The following is a 22,412-nucleotide window of genomic DNA, read 5'->3' on the forward strand; positions in this document are numbered from 1 at the left end:
CCGGTGGCGTTACTTCCCTGCCCATCCGCACAGCTCTCACCACTTTATGTAAATATGCGAACTGCCAGGATGCCATCTTCACGCTGGCGATCGTTTAGTCATTTTCTTCAGCAGAGCGAGAATTTACATATTAATATGACATATTTAAAGTGACTGACAATGAATTTAAATATAAAACCGGGCCAAAATGGTGTCCCACATTTGAGCTACATGCAGCCCCTCATGCGCTTTGTTGCCTTGATGCGGTGCCTCGTGTGTGTGAGAAAGTGTGGGACAGAAAAATGGAAGAATGAGGGAGCAGGACGAGGGACTGCAGATCAGCTCCACTGCCTGCTCAGCAAGAGCTATATTTAGATCTCGAGAAACAAAGAAGCCGAATCGCCTTTCACCCCCCCCCCCCCCCTCCCGTTACTGCCTCGTTTCACCTCAGATGTGATACTTAAAGACGGTCTGCACACCGTTGCTATGTTTAGGCTAAAGCTCAAATAAATACAAATGCCTTTCGATGCGCCCTTGAGTCCTTTTATTCCCATCCTGCTATGTTGGTGCACGTGTCACCCTGCTCTCTGACTGTATGCAAACAGGACTGTTGCTTTGTTTCAAGTGTAAATGTAGGAAATAATTAAAGGGGAACGCGTCTGAGGAAAGAGATGGGAAGCAGCTCTGGAGTTCTTCAGGGAGATTGTCTTGTATTGTAGCGCACGCTGTGGTAATCAGCAGGACGGGGGTTTGGAGGAGGCGGTCAGAGGGGAGCGGTGAGCAGTGACTCCGAACAGTATCTGAACTGATGCTGCTGCTTTAAGGGAGAGACTTTCATAATCAGGCAAGCCGAGCAGGATGAGGAAAGATTGAAGCCAAGATGGCTCATCAGCCAGGGTCAGAGAGGGAAAAAAAAAACAATCCACCATCTGGTCCGACTGTTGAGGAAATCACTGCTCGCAGAGAAGTCCGTCATAATAGAAAATAAAAAATAAATTGCACGCTTTAACAGCATCTCACAGAGGATTTTATGTGCTGAATTCCTGCAGTGTTGCATGTCACAAACAGTCTAATCCACCAGTAATGTTCCTCTGCTCGAGGTTACCTGAAAATGGCTATGAATGATAATTTATTTACGAACGTATTGCGTTTTTTGTAGAGCGCGACCTGAGGCATTAAAAGGAAAACGAAATTGTGTGATTTCATGTGACTTCTTGCCACAGAGAGATGACAGTATCTTATATTTGCTCTCTGTATGTCTTTCCATTTACATTGAATTTTCTTGACATTTTTGCATGTATTGGATAGGACAGCATAAAGGCAGACAGGAAACCAGGGAGAAGAGAGACAACAGCAAGGGAATCACATCACTGCCTGTGAACCAATGTCCTATCTGGCCTTTTCCTCGCAAAATATTACACATTTATACTTGTATTTTTTTGTTAACCAAAATGTAAGCACCTTAGCCCAAAATCAAACGTGCTCCACCTTGCTAGCAACTTCAACGAAAATCCACCAAAATGTATATTTCTCAAGTTTCTGAGCTTGCAGAGACCTCTTGTGGCCACACCGAGGTGTTGTGTCACCGTGTTTGACTTTCAAAGTTGTCCAGACATACTGTACATTTCAGCATGGAAAGGCGGCGGTGTTTGAAATGACTGCTCCCAAATACCTCTGTGGATGTGCTGCAACGCCTGCAACAAACATAGCAGCAGGCCTCCAGCGGAGCCACTCAGAGTTTGTCATTCAGAGCTGCAATGCAGTGTCATTGTGCCGGACCAACTCATTTTAAGCATGACGGCATTGTGCGGGGAACTCATATTACTGACACAGGTATGGCAGGCATCCTGTTCACTTGGGGTAAGAGTTTAAATAAGAGGTAGCCATCTGCTGTCCCCGGGAGCCCAGACCGTGTTGGAGGGAGCCACTGCTGACAGTTGCAGACCAAAGTCTGGATTATCATAACAACTCCGTGACAAGAGGTAGGACCTCACAGATTGCACATATTACCACTGCTATTTCAATTCAGCGTTCCCTAATCAGACACAAAAGCTGGGGCTTACTGCAATTTGACAGTGAGAAAAAGAGTCACAAGCCTACTACAGTCTGTGGCACCGGAGAGAAACATGGGACTGTGAACATGGACCATGGGTTTAAATAGGATCCTGCGCACAAGAGAGGGTTGACACTCAGCACAAAGCTGAGATACAAAACCATTTATAGGACTGCGCATGTGATATCAGTTTGTAACAGATTTTGTGGCTGACCTGCTGAATTAGATAATACAAAGCACACTGTGGTTTTCTTTCTTGGGTGCCGCGAGGAAACAAAATTGCATAATACTGATAGGCACATGTTGTTTTTTGGTCCATTTGAGGAAACAGCAAGACGGTAATGACTGCGAGATAGGCCTAATTCAAATTATGAATGGATCATTTGTTTTTGACATCACGCTGTGTACGCTAATAAGAGCAAAGTGCTCTCTCCATGCTGTTTCAGTGTGCCTTGTAAAGTCCAGCTAAGTGCTGACAGCTTTGTCATACGTAATGTGCAGGAGGGCATGTGGCATTTTTAAGGTACCAGCTCGGGCACACATGACTGGCAAACAATAATAACTACGAAGGACGTGACAAAAAATACATCCCGAGACCTCCTTGATGGAGTGTGTGTTGATAGGAGTGCAGGCTATGGATTCCAGAGAGCGGTCAAGGTGAGCATAAACGCCGCCTAACGCCCATAAACTGGTTTTTACGCACACGCGCTTATTTACACGTCTAACGAGACCAATAAAATACACAAAAACGTAGAAAAATAAGAGTTGCATACAGCACGATCGTGCTTGGCCCGTCTTTTGTGTCTCATTGTGGATATATTCGAGGTTTAATTTTTGTTTCTCTGTGGTTTCTCCTTGTGAAAGTTTGTGTCTCTCGTGTGTTTTGCATGCGTTTGTTGGGATCCCATAGCTTATCGTCAATTTGTATGTCTTTGCAGTTGTTTCGCATCCCTTTATGGTATATTTGTGTCCTTTTTGCAGCAGTTTTTTTGTCTTTTTGTGGTTATTTTACACCTCTTTATTGTCTTTCTGTGTGTTTTTGTAGCTATCCCGTGTCTCTTTGCTGTTGTTTTGCAGCACTTTGTGGTCATTACATGTCTCTTTGTGGTTGTTATGCGCCTCTTCATGGTGTTTCTGTGACTCTTTTGTAGCTGTTCTTTGTACCTTTGCAGTTGTTTTTGTCTCCCTTTACTGTTTGTCATGCATCTCTTTGTTGCTTTGTGTACCTTTGTAGTTGCCTTGTGTCTCGCTACATCCTAGCTCATACCTTAATGCTTTCTTGTAGTCGTGTTGCATTCCTTTGCAGTCGCTGTTTCGGCGACATTGCGTAGATAAAGCAGGTTCTGGTGTTGGAACTTGCCGCTACTCTTTGTGTAGTAGTTAACACCGGAGAGTGAAACGCTATTGTTGCCCCTTGGCCCCGGGGCCTGCACCCAGTTGGCCCATTCAGTAATCCAGATAACACCTGCTCTGCAATTATGTGGTCTACCACATGGCATTTTGGTTTGCTATCACTCATTCAGTCTCGCTTTCAGACTCACAAGATTGGAGGGAGGCAGCTGGAAGAAATATGAACTAAGGACACACCCATACGGAGCGCACAGGGAGGTCGGCTGATCCTATCTGCCTGTGGCTCAGGATATTCATTAAACTGATAACAGGAAGAGCTGAACAATACGTTCCTGCTGTTGCAAGCATTTCCACCCTGGTGCCAGGCACTGGAGCATCTCTTCAAACAGACAAAGACTGTCACCAGGCAGTGGATCCATGTGGTGACACTGCAGACTCAGTAACTTTTTAAATGAGCAGCGATACGAAGAAGGACACAAATGTGTCCAAAAGTAAAATTTCAAGTCGGTCAGAATCACTTTTCCTGTGACTGTGATGCGGCTGGAGTTCAGTTGCGGCCTTTTCATGTCAGTATTTCCTGTTTTTCCATTAGTTTCTAATCATAATTTTGATGAAATGTAACTATGACATTTGATTTACACCAGTGCGAAATTTGTCAAATGCGTATTTCACATTCTGAACATTTTGAGTTTTAAGTTCCCGCAGTCAGTTGGAGCTCAGTAGGCCCCTCAAGGCCAGGCCCGGAGCATGAGTGAGACCGCCAGCCCCATTTATCATTAAGAACAGTCCGTGCCTCATGAGCTATTATGCTGCCGCCGTAAATCCAGCCTGCACGGAGCACAAGGCGCAGTTACAGTTACAGCTTTCAGACCCTTTACAATCTTTTGCTTGTCAGTCAAGTAGATACGGGCAGCACGGCCGTCTTTCTGAAAGTGTGTGTGCGTCCACATTTAGCTGAAATCAATACAGTTATGTGTGGAACTCGAGGCACCCAAGGAGCAGTGGTCAGTGTGCCTATCCGAGCAGGAAAGCTGGAAAGTAGCGGGGCGCGGGCGTAAAATTCATGTGAGTGTGGCTCTTTGTTGTGAGGACGCATGCAAATTCACGTGGAATGTTTTTCCGAGGTAGGCGTGTTTGTTGATGACATTTACAGTTTCCTTTGGACATCTTGTGTCACACTGGGGTCGTCTCTCAGCAACATTTCCCCTAAGCAGCTGGGAATGTGATAGAATGAGGAAATTACTCATCTAAGAGGAACTCGTTGCCTTGTTTTCTAACCATTCTGCTTCCAGCGCTCTGGCATGGTTGCTATCCCCCACAAAAATGAAGGCAGGCTCCTTACGCTGCCCAGACCGAGCCGGGAATGTAACCCTCTGTTGACCCACGACTAGTAACTCATGATGTCCCAGGCGAATGTTATTTAGCGGACCAAAACCTCCGTGTGTGGCATTAAACATCTTTTTTTTTTCACCCATGGTAGGATCTTCAGGGAACGAGAGGAGGTGTTGATGTTGCGCCGATGACTTTGTGCTGACAGCAGAAGTGTCGAGGATACAGCAGGTAGGTTTTTCACGCGCACCTCATCACCATTAACGCCTTTCAGCAACGGCTATCTGTCATCTTGTTTGCCCTTTGTGGAGTTGTCTTTACCTGGTGGAGTCTGCTGTGTCAGAGGTGTGTCCTGTCCCAGCACATCATAACAAGGTGCTGGATAGCGCTCGTAGGGCTTTAGTAGAAGAGTGTAATTTATTCTTTGAAAGAGCGTAGATACAAACTATAGTGTGTAAGACAGTAAATATGCACCAAAGGTAAACTTTGATGAGTTGTTCTCGTTACTTACATATCTGCTTTGTAACCTTGGGATTTGTGTTGCCTCTATGATCCTGGTGCATTTCAATGCGACACCTTAGCAGCATAATAACCGGCTATAACGTTTGTCGCAGGTCTTTTCACCGGTCGGACCGTTCTGCTCCTGCGGGCAAAGGAGGACACAGATCATCTGGGAAGATGTTCTTCGTGGCGGGGGCCAGGAACACAGCAGGGTCGGGGAGAGATAATGAGAGGAGGTAGGAGATTCAGGCGTTCAGAAGTTAACTGTTAAAATGTGGACTTAAAATGCAATTTGCTGTGACAAAATTCTTGCCAATCATATACTCTTGTGTTATGTTATAACATTTTTACCTTTTTCACCATCAGGTCAATTTACCAGAAATTTCGGGAGGCTGACATATTGGGCAAGAAGACTACGGAGACAGCTCTAAAGGCTGGAGAAGACAGAGCCATTCTTCTGGGACTTGGAATGATCCTGTCTTCATTCATGATGTATTTTGTCTTGGGTATCACCATATTACGCTCCTATGCAGACAGGTACAGGCCTGCTGTTAGCATACATTCTCTTTCTCGCAGTAAAGGTGCTAGCGTTGATATTACAGCGCGGAAACATCTTTTATTTATGAGACGCGCTTGTTGACAAAGTGTTTTTCTTTCACCCTGAAAAATTGTAAAAATGAATAGCCTATGAAACCAGTTTTCCAGGAACAAATTATACCCCGAACTGAGCTGATTTCATGCCATGAGATCTCCGCACTTTGTCTGCATTAAACTGGATGTTCATTTAAATGTCAACGCAGCGTGTGGACAGAGGAGGGTGTGTGCTTTGTTCTCAACTCCACGGTCATAGAAGACATGAACTGCTCCTACAACTGTGGGTCCGACTGCTGGAGAGGCTCCAAATACCCATGTCTGCAGGTCTACGTGAGCGTCAATAACACGGGCCGTGTCAGCCGTTTATCTCACAATGAAGAGACCCAGGATGCCAGCTCTGAAGTGAGTATTGTGCCAGAGGGAAAATACTGGGAATTGCTGAACTGTTTCAAATGTTGACAATGGCCGTCAGGTCCTGGCCCGGTGATAGAGGACTCTATTCACAATGTTTGCATTCAACATTGTGGATATAAAAGAAACTTCACAGAAAGTTTAACTGAGTGATTGCCCTCCAGATAACCTCAGTGTCCCTCACTCCTGTCCTTTCAGTGTTTCTATGTGCCCAGGTGCCAGAAGGACAGCACGGCCATGCACTCCGTAATTATGAACATTTCCGAACGGCTCAAACTGAACCAGCAGGTCACCTGTTACTATGACCCCAGCGAGCAGCACGAAACCGTCCTCCTGACCCGGATGTACGACCACAGCGTCATCTTCCACTCGCTGTTCTGGCCGTCCTGCATGCTGACCGGAGGGGCCCTCATCATCGTGATGGTGAAGCTCACGCAGTACCTCTCCAGACTGTGTGAACAGATAGGCAAGATCAAGAGGTGAAGTATGTCGGGTAGCTGTGAAGGCCAAGCGCGTGGCGGTCTGGTGATGGACATATGACATGAAAGGGATTTTTTTAAATCAAGCGACCTTGCTGCGTCCCTTTACAAACGTTCCTCTTTGGCCGAGACATTTGGAACAGCTGACTTTCACTCTGGAGTGAAGATGCAGCAGTTTATAAACGTGAATGGAATGTTACAAGGCTGGCAACTCAGAGAAAACTATGCCTGCATGGTGTTAAAATGCTGTAAATATCTGAGGGTACGTGTTTACAAGTGTTTGTTATATTGTGGCTATCTATCTATCTATCTATCTATCTATCTATCTATCTATATATATATATATATATATATATATATATGATATTGTATATATACAAACACTGCACAGGAAAAACTCAAAAAACATGGACTATAGCCTAAGGTTTGGCCCCTAAACGCCACAGATCTCAAACTGATTGAGCATCTGCAGGATGAACTGGAACAAGCCCAATCCACAAAGGGCCCTCCCCTAACCAACAGGACCGAAAGGCTTCCAATACCGCCGGACACCACAGGACACCACAGGACACCATCAGAAGACCCGTGTCCATTCTTTGATGAGTCACAACTGTCGAGGAGGCACAAGGGCGATCACGCAGTATTAAACAGAGAATATTTGATGGTGTGGCTTGTGGGTGTACATAACATTAATACACATGATAATACAGAGAGAAAAACAGCCCAGCTGTTAGTAGACATTGACATCTATTTGTGGTTGACGTTGAGACAAATGTTGAGAATTGCTTGTATTTTGATAATAATGTACGATTGTTTTCTGAGGTTTTTATTTTATACCGACTTCGCCAGCGACCAAATAAAATGTGGAGATTCTTTACAGTGAAGTCCCTTTGATGAATGATCTCAAGGCATACTTAACCTGATGTCATTTGTTTTTGTGTCACGATGTTAGAGGGGCCATTCTGGGAATTTTGCTAAAAAGACTATTAAAAACCCAAGGCCTAAAGCCTAAAGAAAGAAAACAACATTTTGCATCTTATCCCAACAACTAATGCATCCACCTCAAGGTTGCCTCCTCCATAAAAACAGCAATTGAATTGTGGTGGATCTTAGTGGCCACACACACCGGCTCTGCACCTGTAATGGAAGATCACCTCCTCGGGATATTTGTGAACTCAGTGGCAGACAAAATGTGCCTCTGCAAAGCCTGCAATCGTTTCTTTCTTGCTTTTTGCATTTGTTATTTAGAAAGTCAATCATCAAAACACACATGATGCTACCAGGTTGAATACCAACCTTTGGACATATGACTTCTGCAAGAATAGATCAGCAACATTGACAGGCATTACATTACTTTTTATGTTTTAACAACTTCTTGCTTTGTTTGTCACTTCCCAAGTCCCATTGAAATATAGTTCAATATAAAAAAAACATACAGTCCTGGGTGGAATCGGTTAAAAAAAATGATGCATCCACACTCACTCTATAAGAGGACCTTGCTTTGGGCTTCGCATATGACCCGAGTGTACCCAACGAACTGTTCGTCTCATGTTAGTGGTGGGCGGATCGATCCAAACATCGACGATATCGATACCAACAGTGGCATCGATAACAATCGATACTAACACAATGAGATCGATGCCTAAGTTTCAGTTTCTCTCTAGGTTCATTAAAGAGGCGATTTGTGTTTAGCTTTATAATTGTAGATTCTGAACACTCTGTCTGAAAAATTATTTTGTGTTCATTTGTTCCCAAGTGATAAATTTGTGTTGTTTCTGAGCAAAAAAACAAAAACAAAACAACAACAACAACATCAATCAAAAAACTTTATTGTGATAATAACATATTTTCTATTTATTTTGCCCAAACTCTGTTCTGGATTTCAACTAATTAATTAAAACACTCGAAGGTGCTGAAAATCCATTTAGATTTAGATTAATGAAGCATCCACCTTAACCATTTCAAACGTATCCATATCGGTATCGGCGATAGTGGCCCTGTATTTACTTGGTATCGGATCGATACCAAACCTAGAGGTATCGCACACCACTATCTCATGTGGTCCCTGGTGGCATTATTTTTAAAGAGGCACTCCGTCGAACATAATTAAAAAAAAAAACAGTGGGCGAGCAGTTCCACGTGAATTCCCGGTCTCGTCTCATGACAAACCGCTTCTCCTCCAGCCAAACTCCGTCCTGAGTGGGAGGGCGGTCCGAGGAGGCGATGAGCCCGCTAGCAGCGCTCCAACAGCATAGCCGAGCCCGAGTGGGGAGCTAGCGTGCTACCAAACACTGCAGTTTGTTTTCGGGACAGCATGATGAAGAACATTGTCTAGTATTATACGCGTAATCCAATGCAGCGTGTTGACAGCATCACTGGGAGTTAGGGGCGTCTTTTTACCCACAACAGCGGGACTTTCCCGGGCCCACGGTGTCCTTGTTTGGATGGCTCGGGGCTTCCTGACTGAGAGCTCTCCTCCGCTAGCCGCTGCTAATGGTTGTACGGGCTCGGCTGACTAGCTTCACGGCTAACCGGTTGGCGACAGCTATCTGAGACAGGTAGCTTTATATTTGTTTTTCTTAAACTATATGGTCGTCTTTACTGCGAACCTAAATAGACACTCTGTTACCCACACCAAGGACAGTCGTGTCGCACCATTTTATTATAGTAACGACACACTCACATTACCTTACGTGCGCTAATGTAGGTTTTCATATTGCAGATGACATTGATCTGCTTACTGAACTCGGCTAGCATGCTAAGAACCGACACCGAGCTAAAGTTGAGCTACTGAACAGCAGCACAGCTCCAACTAGTCAAGACTACTGTCAAGATGAAACCGAAAAGGACACCGTAGCCGTGTTAGGCACATTTAACTAATGCGTGGGCACTGCCTGTTAGCTAGCAAGTTTGTTTACGTGATTTTTGAATTCTTTTCAGTCGACATCACTGTGTCCTCTCTGAGTTAGCATGAGCTATTTTTACTCCAGCTTGCTAAAGTGAGCGTTTATTTGATCGCTTGTTCGTCTCTGGTGTGAGTATAGGTTTTATTATTGCCGGGTGAGTTGCTGGCGTCAAACGACTTGAGTGACATCTTCGACTGCTGCAAATTACATCGTCAAAGTCGGACGACTAAGCTGTGGAATATGTTCCTGCCAAACTGAACCAAAGTTACCTTACATAATGTCTCTCACAAGTATGACTAGCTCTACAACACTAAAGGCGAACTCCCTGCAGCCTGTTTTACATTTGAATATGCTCAGGGGTGTGTGTCATATTATGTCAACATGCATCGCTTAAGTCAAATATGTAGCACAAGTGTTTTGCATTAATGTATGCAGGTCAGAGGTTCTTATATAACCCTGTTTCCTTCTTGCTTGCAGTTGGTTGACATCGCTCATCTGGTAATTGCCAGGCTCTGAACAGAGCAGATTTGCTGGCACAACCATGCCTCCGAGGCCCTCCTCCGGAGAACTATGGGGGATGCACTTGATGCCCCCCAGCATCTTAGTGGACTGCCTTCTTCCAAATGGCATGATTCTCACGTTGGAGTGCCTCCGGGAGGCCACACTCATCACAGTCAAGCACGAGCTTTTCAAAGAGGCCAGGAAGTACCCTCTGTACCATCTGCTGCAGGAGGAGAGCTCCTACATCTTTGTCAGTGTCACTCAAGAGGCAGAGCGGGAAGAGTTTTACGACGAGACCAGGAGGCTGTGCGATCTCAGGCTTTTCCAGGCCTTCCTCAAGGTTATTGAGCCAGTAGGCAACAGGGAAGAGAAAATACTCAACAGAGAGATAGGTATGGCTCCTGACTTCATATGCAGTTATAAAACATCCGACTGTACTCCACAGTGATGTAATGTGACAGCCGTTGGCCTTGGCAGTGTCACAGTGAGAAGGATTAGCATAATACTGTTGGTCATATACAGCGTATTATGTTTCATTGTGTTATTATTTCACTTGTCCTGAATGCATCTTAGAAAGTTTCTCATGTAAAGGACACACGTTTGTACTAAACATTTTTTTTCCCTCGTAGGTTTTGCTATTGGGATGCCTATATGTGAGTTTGATTTGGTGAAAGACCCAGAAGTGCAAGACTTCAGAAGGAACATTTTAAATGTTTGCAAAGAAGCAGTGGACCTCAGAGACTGTAACGGACCCCACAGTAGAGCTTTGTACGTCTACCCTCCCAATGTAGAGTCCTCAGTAGAACTCCCCAGGCACATCTACAACAAGCTAGATAAAGGTAAGGCACGTTATTCTGAGCGGGACACCAAAAGTTAAATTAAAAGCCCTTTACACATTTTCTTCTGCTTCATCTGTTATTTCCTTCTCCATCAGGTCAAATCATTGTGGTCATCTGGGTCATTGTTTCACCCAGCAATGACAAGCAGAAGTACACCCTGAAAATCAACCACGACTGCGTGCCAGAGCAGGTGATCGCCGAAGCCATCCGTAAGAAGACGCGGAGCATGCTGCTCTCCCAGGAGCAGTTAAAGATGTGTGTGCAAGAGTATCAGGGAAAGTACATCCTCAAAGTCTGCGGCTGCGATGAGTACTTACTGGAGAAATATCCTCTGAGTCAGTACAAGGTAATCTAATTTAATCTTAGCTTAGCTGTATTCAATACTATTGTACTTAGAGGGGAAGAAATCCACTTCACATCAAATTACCATCCTGCGCAAATATGCTTGACATTCATGGCATGAAATGAAATGTATGAGAATATATTCTGCTTGTATAATATGCCGGTTCAAGACAGTCACGCTATGCCATGTCCTGAATATTTTAGTTGTTATTCTAAATTCTAATAATTGACATGTTGATAGGCTTAGAAATACGAATGGCTTCCAAATGTCAAACGATATGAGTAGTCTCAAAATGCCACTTTATGTGTTCTCCGCAGTACGTGCGCAGCTGTATCATGCTGGGAAGGATGCCCAACCTGATGCTTATGGCAAAGGACAGCCTGTATTCCCAACTGCCTATAGACAATTTCTCCATGCCGTCATATGCGAGGCGAATATCCACAGCGACGCCGTACATGAACGGGGAAACAGCTACCAAGTCTCTGTGGACAATCAATGGAACTCTGAGGATCAAGATACTGTGTGCAACTTATGTCAATGTCAACATCAGAGACATTGATAAGGTACAATTGCTCTGCATTGCTGCAATGCGGTGTTTACCTCATCTTACTTATGTTACTTCAAAGATTTTCTGCTCCATCTCGGTTTGACTAAAATAAATTGCGGCTGCAGTGTCATATCCCAATTCCTTGGGGGTTGTTAGAAGCTGATGTAGAGTGACTCCGTAAAAAACGTGTTAAAAGAGGTCTTTAATGCGTAGGTGTGTTGTTCTTGTTGTTTGACTAGATCTATGTCAGGACTGGGATATATCACGGTGGAGAGCAGTTGTGTGACAACGTCAACACCCAGCGTGTGCCCTGCTCCAACCCCAGGTTGTGCATAAAGAATGACTTTCCACCCCACTTTGCGAGAATTATTTGATTGATCGAACTAATGATTCATCTCCCGTTGCACCCAGGTGGAACGAGTGGTTGAACTACGACATGTACATTCCAGAAATTCCCAGAGCCGCCCGACTGTGCCTCTCCATTTGCTCTGTGAAAGGAAGGAAGGGAGCTAAGGAGGTGACATTACATATATTTACATTACAGTGCTAACAATTTCCCACTTTGTCCATATTTGCAGTCTGATTGTAAAGAAACACCTTGTAAAGAACAAATGTTCTGAGCTGAAAAGATCTGTGCCGTAGCCCTGAGTCGTCTTTGTTAATAGTTTTCACATGTATCATGTAACTGGTGTTTTCCTTGTAGGAGCACTGTCCTCTTGCCTGGGGCAACATCAACCTGTTTGACTACACCCACACACTAGTAGCAGGGAAGATGGCTCTCAACCTGTGGCCTGTCCCACATGGCCTGGAAGACTTGCTTAACCCTATCGGTGTCACAGGCTCCAACCCAAACAAGGTAAATGTCTGATACTCCGCTCCTTTAAAGCACAAGTAACAACGACCTTGTTGGACAGATTTTACACATGAACAGACATTTTTCTTATCTAGTAAGCAAAGTACAAAATTCAACACAAAATTTTTCTTATAAAAATTCCTTTGAGTCACATGGAAAAGATACAGTTACGTCCACATGTATTTGAACACCGACACAAGTTTTGTTATATTAGCTGTTAACCAAAAACATTTTAAAGATGTTCTTATATAATCAATATGGGCTGAAAGTGTAGGCTCTAATTTGAGGGTATTTACATCCAAATTGGATGAAGGGTTTAGGAATTAAAGCTTTTAAATATGTAGCTGCCTATTTTTCAAGGGACCAAAAGTAATTGGACAGCTGACTCAAAAGCTATTACTTGGGCTGCACGGTCTATTCCCTCATGAATCCTTCAGCATTTAAACAGGTAAAAGGTCTGAAGTTTTTTCCAGATGTGGCATTTGCATTTGGAAGCTGTTGCTGTGAACCCACAACATGCGGTCAAAGGAGATCTCAATGACTGTATTATCCTTAGATTTGGAAAAAAAAAAAGAGAACGATATCCGTTAGAGATAGCTAAAATGTTAGGAGTGGCCAAATCATCAGTTTGGTACATTCAGAGGAAAAAATGAGCACATTGGTGAGGTCAGGAAGTCAAAAAGTCCTGGACGTCTAGACAACAGTGGTGGATGATTAGGGGATCTTTTCCATGGTGAAGAAAAACCCAACATCCAACCAGGTGAAGAACAGTGTATCAGTACTCACACGAGGCAACCGTGCTGTGCTTTTCCCCTAAAGTCCAGATTCTGTGGACTATCTTCTGCTAAAATTCAGCCAAACGCAGCAAGTTTATTGGCCTCACACAACCAATGGGCAATGACCCAAAACATACAGCAAAACCAACCCAGGAGTGTTTAAGGTCAAGAAGTGGAATATCCTGCAACGTCTGAGTCAGTCGCCAGATCTCAAGCCAGTTGAGCTGCATTTCACTTAAGACAAAACTTAAGGCAACAGTACTTAAGAAAATGAACGTAACATTCATGGTAACGACACCATTGTCCACTTATTTTTGAGCCCCTGAAATGAGGAGACTTTGTTTAAAATTGGTTGCTATGGTTACTTTTCATAGGATATTTTTGTTAAACCACTTGAATTAAATCTGAACATCTGCTTTTCCCTTGCATCTCAGTCGTTCCATTTCGAATCCAGCGTGGTGGCACGCGAAGATTGTGTCACCGTCCAAATATTTCTGGGCTTAACTGTAAATGCGACATTAGGAGGAGTGATTACTTCACACAAACCGTTTTCCTAACGTATTCAGCTTTTCACGTGTGTATTGTGTTTGCACCAGCTACTGACCCCTAAGCCTCATGACCCAGTTTTAATAGAGGTGATGACAACCTGTGCGGTTTGAGCTGGACTTAAGCCGCCTCGGTTTAAGCAACCAAGCTTCTTATCCCACTTAATTAATTACTCATTGACACAGGCACTTTTCCTTGATTACAGTTAACACCTTGAGTGACCTTTCCCCTTCCACCACTTTCCTTCAGGAAACCCCTTGTTTGGAGCTGGAGTTCGATCATTTCAGCAGCCCGGTCAAGTTCCCTGATATGACTGTAGTGGAGGAACATGCCAACTGGAACATATCCAGAGAACTTGGCTTTAATTACTGCCACACCGGTTTGGTAAGATAACGAGCACTTTCTTTCTTTCTTTTTTTTTTTTTTCTTTTTTTTGCACAACATGCTTTATTGCACCTATCAGAGTCATCATGAGATCTGATTAATATTCTGAGGGACTGCTACAGCCTAGGCACTTTATCTCCTTTTCATTCACACAGTAATCTTGCTGTGACAACTGCCTGTAGACCCCACCCCCCCTGCAGCACTGACATGGTTATTCAGTTTTTATTAATTAAACTGTGTGTTATATGGTGTCGCAGAGTAACAGACTGGCACGAGACAACCCCCTGACTGACAGCGACAACGAGCAGCTACGACAAGTGTGTAACAGAGACCCGCTGTCTGAAATAACTGAGCAGGAGAAAGACTTTCTGTGGAGGCACAGGTAAGGTCTGTGTGGTTGTGTACCACCTTAACAGTTTTAAACATTGTATGAAAGGCCTCTTTATTTGACTGTAGTATTCTGTTATCGGGACAAAAAGCTAGCATTTATTTACTCTGTCTCCAACCTATTTTAGACATGACTGCACCAACATGCCAGAGATCCTCCCTAAGATCCTGCTGGCTGTGAAATGGAACTCCAGAGATGAGGTTGCACAGGTGAGCTCAGGTTCCTGTTGCTGACACACTCTGATGTTTGAAGGCTGATGTTATATACCACGATCTGCTCTCATTCACAGTAGGGTTGTTTTAAAGCAGCTACAAAAAATATTATTAACTGGAATGAATTACTCTTTTTTTATTTATTTATTTTTATTTCAGATGTATTGCCTTCTGAAGGACTGGCCCGCTATCAAGCCAGAACAAGCCATGGAGTTGCTCGATTGCAACTTCCCCGATCCCATGATCCGAGAGTTTGCTGTAAAGTGCCTTGAGAAATACTTAACTGACGACAAACTCTCACAGTACCTCATTCAGCTGGTTCAGGTGCGTTCTGGCCACCTCTGGCTGTAAAATAAATAAATACATCGACTAAAGCTTCTTTATTTGTGGCATATTATTCCGATAAGCCGGATGCTGTTTCAGCTTCGTACGCTGAAGTCATTTTCTGTGTTTTCTGTGCCTGTGCCCAGGTTCTAAAGTACGAGCAGTACCTTGATAACCCACTGGCGCGCTTTCTGCTGAAGAAGGCATTAACCAATCAGAGGATAGGACACTTCTTCTTCTGGCATTTAAAGTGAGTTAATTTAAAAAGGTCTCCTCTCAGGTAGTCTGAACTGTTTGTGTGTGAAAGGTTAAACTGTTGTTTGAATGTCTCTTAACTGTCTGTCTGTCCCAAGCTGAGTTGATTTTGTGAAAATATCTGACATCAGTCCGTGTTGTGAGATACCGTGTCTGTATTTCTATGGAGACTGGACACATTTTCCACTGGGACGCGACCTCTTCATGTTTTTTTTTTTGTTTTTTTTGTCTTGCCTAAATGTGTGAAGGTCAGAGATGCACAACAAGACGGTGAGCCAGCGGTTCGGTCTGCTGCTGGAGTCGTACTGCCGGGCCTGTGGCATGTATCTGAAGCACCTGAGCAGACAGGTGGAGGCCATGGAGAAACTCATCAATCTCACCGACCTCCTCAAACAGGAGAAAAAAGATGAGGCGCAGAAGGTAATCTGACAGCTGGCAGCTGTTAATTGTGATCCACTGAATCGCTGGGTTTAATCTTGACAACATCTGGACCAATCTGGCCGCAATATAGTGAAGTGATAACAATTTGGACGCTTGGGTTTGTGCTGTCAGTGAAAAACACGTCAACAAACAAGGATAAGACACTTTTAACATTGATAACTTTTAACCTTGCAGTAATGGACACAGATTGATGTAGAAACAAAGGTAGAAGTTTGTATTTATCCAAAAAACAGTAGACGGATGAAGGGGATAAACATGTGATAAACATGTGGGTCCACTCACCCAGGACTCTCCCTGATCAGCAGCCTCCCCTCTGGTAGACTGAGTCATGAGGACCTGCACAGACAGACTCGAGCACAGCTTTTCCCCCATGGCTGTGAAAACGCTGCTGAAGGAACGTTAACCCCCCCTCTGATTCAAATGCCATCTGAAATACTGCAATATATTTATAGTGTAGATGAAACATGTTTTATTATCTATTTTTAAAAGATTATTACCTTTAAACACCTGTCATCAAGCTGTTACTAGAGATTTCTACCGAACAAAATGTTGTTACAACTTGTGTGACAATTAAAGTTCTAATTATTTTTTATTAACAACATATTGTAGTTCACATTTAGTTGTAACCCCTTATAGACATTTTTCCAACCTTTTATTTTGACTTCAGTCAGTAGTACTGAATAGTACTGAAGAGTATTAATTATGGCGGGTTACCGCTTTGGTTGAAGAGCTTTTCTGAATGCTGGCTTATTGGGACACTTAATACAACTGAACCACACACCCACACTGTCATTACTGAGATGAGCCAAAATGTCTGCCGCCCTCGACTGAGGTCTTTTTTTTCTCCTTTGGATGAATGGGATTGTTAAAATGAGTCGCTGCTCAGTAGCTTAATGTAATGCTGAAATGTATAATAATTAAATAGAAAACTCAAACGAAGAGAACGGTCCTGATGTAAAAATAATAAGGCTGGGGGAAGGTTTCAACCACTAGCTAACTGGCGAGTCATTGTTAGGATTAGGATTACGTTGTGATCTGTCTCAGTAAGTGTGTTGGTTAGTGAGCTAACTAGCAAGCTGTTTCTGAATTTATGCTCTGCATCGCCGGGTGTCCATCATCTCAGCACAGAATTGGCAGCGCTCTATAGATTACTCCTATTCAACTATCCCCACCAGTCAGTGCATGAGCTGGGGGGACGTCTAAACACGGCCACCAGATGGCGTATTTCATTCCCTAAACATGTTCTGTGTAGAAGCTTTGCCTCATTATGGGCAATGAATAATTTTGCTGCAGAAATGTAGCAGAAAGTTGACACTACTTACAGCATATTTACCACACTGACCTCTTCCTTCAGCTGCACCAGAACATTAATAGCTAATGCACTTTTCTAAATCTCTTCTAAGGTTCAGATGAAGTTTCTGGTGGAGCAGATGAGAAGACCCGACTACATGGATGCACTGCAAAGCTTCACCTCCCCACTGAATCCGGCGCACCAGCTAGGAAACCTCCGGTACACAGGCGCTCTCTTATCTAACTCTGCCCTCTCGACTGGTTGGCATTTAATTTTGATTTGCTCTGCAGCATTTTTGCCTTTTTCTCTTCAATGCTTTAAATATTACAGATGTAATAAAAGTGGCAGTTTGTGTTGGGATAAAGTACATTTAGGGACATGATGCGCTGCACTCAGAGCCCGGTCTGTCTTTACAGACAATCCAGTCCACATCAGCTTAAATGAAATAACCCACAGCGTTGCTGAGAGTCCGGACTTGTTTGGTTTAACGTCCTTCTTCCTGTAATTTCTTCCTATTTTAACATATTCATGTGTCGGCTGCAGCCTGGAGGAATGCAGAATGATGTCATCAGCAAAGCGGCCTTTATGGCTTAACTGGGAAAACCCTGATATGATGTCGGAGCTGCTGTTTCAGAACAATGAAATCATCTTCAAAAATGGAGATGGTAAGTTCTGTGTACTTGGATTTCTCCTACTGCATCTTTCTCTGCCTCCCTGTGTCAACACACACACACACACACACACACACACACACGCACGCACTAAGACGTGCTCTTGCTGAGCATGCAGCATAATTCAATGTAAGCCTGTAGGGTGTGTCTTGGTAAACAAACACAACCTTATCGATGCTCTTTAAACAGAATTGAGAAAGAACAACACGTTGTTGGAATTTCACACTTCACTTCAGCCGCTACATTGTGCAGCTTCTGTGACCTCCAGGACTTCTGTCTTTGACAGCTCTGCTGCTCCATAATGCATCACGGAGTTGATCAAAGCAGCAAAGCAGCTAATACTCACCTCATTGTTTTCCGCCTCCTTGTCTCTCTCTGCCTCCGCAGATCTGAGGCAAGACATGCTGACGCTGCAGATCATTAGGATAATGGAGAACATCTGGCAGAACCAAGGCCTTGATCTCAGGTAGGCTCCTCACTTCACCATGACAGCGGGGATGCAGGTACACATTAAAAAGCACTGGACCTTTCATGTTGTGCACTGCATACCTCAATGCAGATTAGCAACAACCCCCACCAGCTACCTCAGGTCATTTAATATAAAGTCTATCACCGTCGTCCTTATTTTGATCCGCCTCTCTCATGATTCCTGCCTCTCAGGATGCTGCCGTACGGTTGCTTGTCAATTGGTGACTGCGTGGGTCTGATCGAGGTGGTGAGGAACTCTCACACCATCATGCAGATCCAGTGTAAAGGAGGCCTAAAGGGGGCGCTGCAGTTCAACAGCCACACGCTGCATCAGTGGCTCAAAGACAAGAACAAGGGAGAGATGTGAGTGACAAAAGCTTTTCTGTCTTTTATGTGAAACAGGGCTAGTGGTCTTGTTACGTCTTGATGATATGTAAAGACTTCAAGCAAAATGTCACATTTTGTTCTGAGCATATTGTGAGAATCACTGAATTTGTCTCTGATATGAAGTCATCTCCATTTGTCTGATGTCTCAGGTATGACCAGGCCATAGATCTGTTCACGCGGTCATGTGCAGGCTACTGTGTAGCCACATTTATCCTGGGCATAGGGGACAGACACAACAGCAACATCATGGTCAAAGATGATGGACAGGTAAAGATCTTCTTTCTCTACTGTGCACTTTGTGTTTCTTTCTTCAGTAAATACATGTAATGTTTTCCTGTTTGTTCACAGCTGTTCCACATAGACTTTGGCCACTTCCTTGACCACAAAAAGAAGAAGTTTGGCTACAAGAGGGAGCGAGTGCCCTTTGTGCTTACTCAAGACTTCTTGATCGTTATTAGCAAAGGAACACAGGAGTGCACCAAAACGAGGGAGTTTGAACGGTAATGACGGCAGTAAACACAAGTTTTTTTTTGTTGTGGGACAGACAGAAAATGATTTGAATGGTAAATGGTCTTCACATAGCAAAGAAAATAAGTTGATCAAGTGGTTTTTGCTGCTTTATCAAATAGTACGTTGGACTATTTCTCAGCCGCTGAGTTCGACCTGTCTTCTCACATCTTCTTTTCTCCCCCCGCGCCACCACGCCAGGTTCCAGGAGATGTGTTACAAGGCGTACCTGGCGATCCGGCAGCACGCCAACCTCTTCATCAACCTCTTCTCCATGATGCTGGGCTCGGGGATGCCCGAGCTGCAGTCCTTCGACGACATTGCCTACATCAGAAAGACCTTGGCTCTGGACAAGTCCGAGCAGGAGGCCCTCGACTACTTCATGAAGCAGATGAACGACGCTCACCACGGCGGCTGGACCACCAAGATGGACTGGATCTTCCACACGATTCGCCAGCATGCCATGAACTGAGAGTAAGAACCAAAAGAGCAGCGAGAAATTAGTTTTCCCCAAACGCACTAAGGCCTGGTTAATGTTAATCTGCTGGTGTGTGACTCTGCAATATCATCTGCCAGTGCGCGACAGAACGAAGATGCTCACCAGAGTCTTTGTCAGGGATTTAATTCCTAAATGCTCGTGTTTCTACAGAAGTCTGACATTTGTCTCCCTGCATTATGAACTTCAGAAGGCACCATGGAGTTATATTTCATTTGTCTTCGTCGTATAAAAGTGAAATGGACCTCGCTAAGCTCGGACTTTATGTGAACTGACACGTTTTATTTTATTTTTTTTCCTCTTTTCTTTTTAACTTAACCATCAGCATTAAGAGAGGAACACTGTGGGCACTGCTGGCTCCGTCTAAAGATGACCTGAAAGTGAATGATTTCTACTACCTATTTTGAACTGAAGAAGATGGAGGGAGGGTGGGGATGGGGGGGGTTATTGGCGCATGCAGCTGGGTTTGTGTTCACCACGTCAGATGAAATGAAAGGACACCGAGCTGACAGGTGCTCACAAAACCATTATTTTCTTTTACACTTGTATAAACGGCAGCACTCGAAGTACTGGACGGACAGAGGATGTGTTGCTGAGAAACCCTAACTAGCATTTAACACTTTAACTGAGATAATGACCCGTTTGTAGCCTATCAGTGACATGTCCTCACTTTAGAAATAATGTCACATCAGATGACTGACTTTTGTACAGCGATATATCCACATACTTGTATGCATTCGGTGCACATATTCCTTTTTTGAGTCTATTTTCTACTGAGCCAAAGTACTAGATGTATAACCCCACTACTCAGCAGTCTTATTGTTAAAGAAAAAGTCACTACTATTCCAAGTCTTTTTGTGTACTCATAGCACTGATCTCTGCAGTATTTGTTTCTGTTTTGTCTATCAGTATTATTCTGTGTCGAGACACAAACCATCGTCACACACCCAGAGCAGATGGACCAGAGAAAACCTTTCTGATGGCCAGCTGTATAACCTGTCATAAGTTGTTTTGCTTGTTTTTTTTTTTTTGTGAGTTATTCAGCTGACACAGACGAGAAACACATGGGGTGGGGGGTGTGTAGTGTTTGTGTGCTGTGCTGTTACACTATGCAAGTCGTGATCCTAACATGTACTGTATACTGCAAAAAAAGAAGAAGAAGAAAAAAAAAAGATGTCAGAATAAGCATAGAGAATTGCATTACCCCCTCTTCCCCAAACCTGCTGTGAACACACAGTGAAGTATGTCACAACCTTGTACACACAGTAAAAAAAAAAAAAAAAAAAAAAAACGCACAATGCTGCCGTGTAACAGTGTCATCCGCTTCTTCCCTGCAAAAAGAACTGTGAGAAACCCATTCGGACTTCTACCGCTCCCCCTCTGACTTTGGGAGCTTCGATCTAAGCCATCTGTCAAATGTCCCGAGACGTCCGGTCGTTCGCGTCTCCTCGTTCTCTGCTCTCAAATTTGCCAGATCGTGAATCCAGGTAAAGAAAAGCAACCGAAGTGATATTTCTTTTTAAACCTTCCAAGTGTCTTCTTCCCTCTCTTCTTCCTGTGATTGTCGCCCCCTTGCGCGTTGAAGAGCTGTCGCTGCCGGTTCGATTGCTGCGCGGACTCGCGCGTGAGAGGTCCCCAAGTGTTCTAGCTTTACTAAATGATAACCTAACGGGGCGGTTTCCTGGACACTTGAGTCCGATAGTCCAGTTTGTGCTTTTCTCTGCGCGGTTGAGGACTTAAAACTGCTCAGGAAACCGATCCCAGTGAGATGCATGCGTCTCTGTGCGGGATACAGAGCAGTGGGCCGGACCCCAACTGACAAAACGAAACCCCATGTATTTTATAGAAGATCTATCTAAATGACACAAGTTCCCTTTGTACTTGTTTTGTTTCTCACATTTCATTATGCATGAGGTCCTCAAATATCTACCTTTTGTTTTGTTTTGTTTTGTTGTTGTTTGACCTGATGTTGTTTACTTGAATTTCATGTATAGAAATGACCTTGTTACTTGTTTGAGGTACAACAAAGTCACAATGAAGGTAACAGATACTGACACTGCTACTACATGTGCAAATGCTTTCCTTGAATAACTACAGAGGTAATATATTTTTGTATTTTTAAATGTAAACACACTCATATATGTAACTGCTAACCAAAAAAAAAAAGAAAGAAAAAAATGGCACCATTCTCATACAAAAATCCAGCAAATGGCATCTAGTTGTTGAAATGATATGAATGACAAAGCGGAGGTGAATGAAGGACGAGGACTTTACGATGACCGAGTACCTTTAGTGGAAGTCTGTAAGCACAATAAAGGAAGAAGAAACTACTCTGCATGATTTAACAAGCACCATACTTGTGTTAGTTATCTATACATCTGTATATATCATTATGGAGACCTTCAAATAATTGTTTTAATCATCCTTGTATGACCATGTCTCATAAGAAACTGTATGCATTCATTTATTGTGCTGTTGAATAAAACATTTCTCCTAAATCTTAATAGATTTATTAGATGATTCCATTACGCTGTTACGTGTGCGTGATCGTTAACAGTGATATGACCCGTCGCACGTGATG

The 22,412-nt window shown here is 43.6% G+C and overlaps 2 protein-coding genes across 4 annotated transcripts; both read left to right on the plus strand.

Moving 5' to 3' along the window:
- Positions 1–1,746: 1,746 nt before the first annotated feature.
- On the plus strand, positions 1,747–7,573 carry kcnmb2 (potassium large conductance calcium-activated channel, subfamily M, beta member 2). 3 transcript variants are annotated; one of them, XM_047588573.1, is made up of 6 exons: positions 1,747–1,961; positions 4,863–4,942; positions 5,326–5,448; positions 5,579–5,749; positions 6,013–6,208; positions 6,416–7,573. In XM_047588573.1, exons 3-6 carry the CDS (start codon positions 5,390–5,392, stop codon positions 6,698–6,700), a joined length of 711 nt encoding a protein of 236 aa, XP_047444529.1. In that variant the 5' UTR covers positions 1,747–1,961; positions 4,863–4,942; positions 5,326–5,389; the 3' UTR covers positions 6,701–7,573. The 3 variants fall into 3 exon arrangements, with proteins under 3 accessions (XP_047444529.1, XP_047444531.1, XP_047444530.1); XM_047588575.1 differs by lacking the exon at positions 1,747–1,961 and adding an exon at positions 4,216–4,447; XM_047588574.1 differs by lacking the exon at positions 1,747–1,961 and having other exon boundaries at positions 4,520–4,942.
- A 1,102-nt stretch (positions 7,574–8,675) lies between these two features.
- On the plus strand, positions 8,676–22,335 carry LOC125010793 (phosphatidylinositol 4,5-bisphosphate 3-kinase catalytic subunit alpha isoform). Its single transcript, XM_047589613.1, has 21 exons — positions 8,676–9,254; positions 10,080–10,495; positions 10,733–10,942; positions 11,038–11,288; positions 11,603–11,848; positions 12,072–12,157; positions 12,244–12,349; positions 12,536–12,688; positions 14,257–14,391; positions 14,649–14,773; positions 14,907–14,988; positions 15,151–15,315; positions 15,462–15,565; positions 15,819–15,990; positions 17,415–17,521; positions 17,846–17,967; positions 18,361–18,439; positions 18,634–18,804; positions 18,978–19,095; positions 19,177–19,328; positions 19,537–22,335. The coding sequence occupies exons 2-21, from the start codon at positions 10,144–10,146 to the stop codon at positions 19,805–19,807; spliced, it is 3,207 nt and encodes a 1,068-aa protein (XP_047445569.1). The 5' UTR covers positions 8,676–9,254; positions 10,080–10,143; the 3' UTR covers positions 19,808–22,335.
- Positions 22,336–22,412: the final 77 nt, after the last annotated feature.

Source organism: Mugil cephalus, chromosome 7 (assembly GCF_022458985.1).
Source record: "Mugil cephalus isolate CIBA_MC_2020 chromosome 7, CIBA_Mcephalus_1.1, whole genome shotgun sequence".
NCBI lineage: Eukaryota > Metazoa > Chordata > Actinopteri > Mugiliformes > Mugilidae > Mugil > Mugil cephalus.

Bases quoted from the DNA above. Each gene is read 5' to 3' on its own strand.
- kcnmb2 (XM_047588573.1), top strand. From the start codon at position 5,390: ATGTTCTTCGTGGCGGGGGCCAGGAACACAGCAGGGTCGGGGAGAGAT. The intron at 5,750-6,012 runs GTACAGGCCTGC...ATGTCAACGCAG, and splicing joins TTACGCTCCTATGCAGACAG to CGTGTGGACAGAGGAGGGTG. The intron at 6,209-6,415 runs GTGAGTATTGTG...CTGTCCTTTCAG, and splicing joins CCCAGGATGCCAGCTCTGAA to TGTTTCTATGTGCCCAGGTG.
- LOC125010793 (XM_047589613.1), top strand. From the start codon at position 10,144: ATGCCTCCGAGGCCCTCCTCCGGAGAACTATGGGGGATGCACTTGATG. The intron at 11,289-11,602 runs GTAATCTAATTT...TGTTCTCCGCAG, and splicing joins ATCCTCTGAGTCAGTACAAG to TACGTGCGCAGCTGTATCAT. The intron at 15,991-17,414 runs GTAATCTGACAG...ATCTCTTCTAAG, and splicing joins AAAAAGATGAGGCGCAGAAG to GTTCAGATGAAGTTTCTGGT.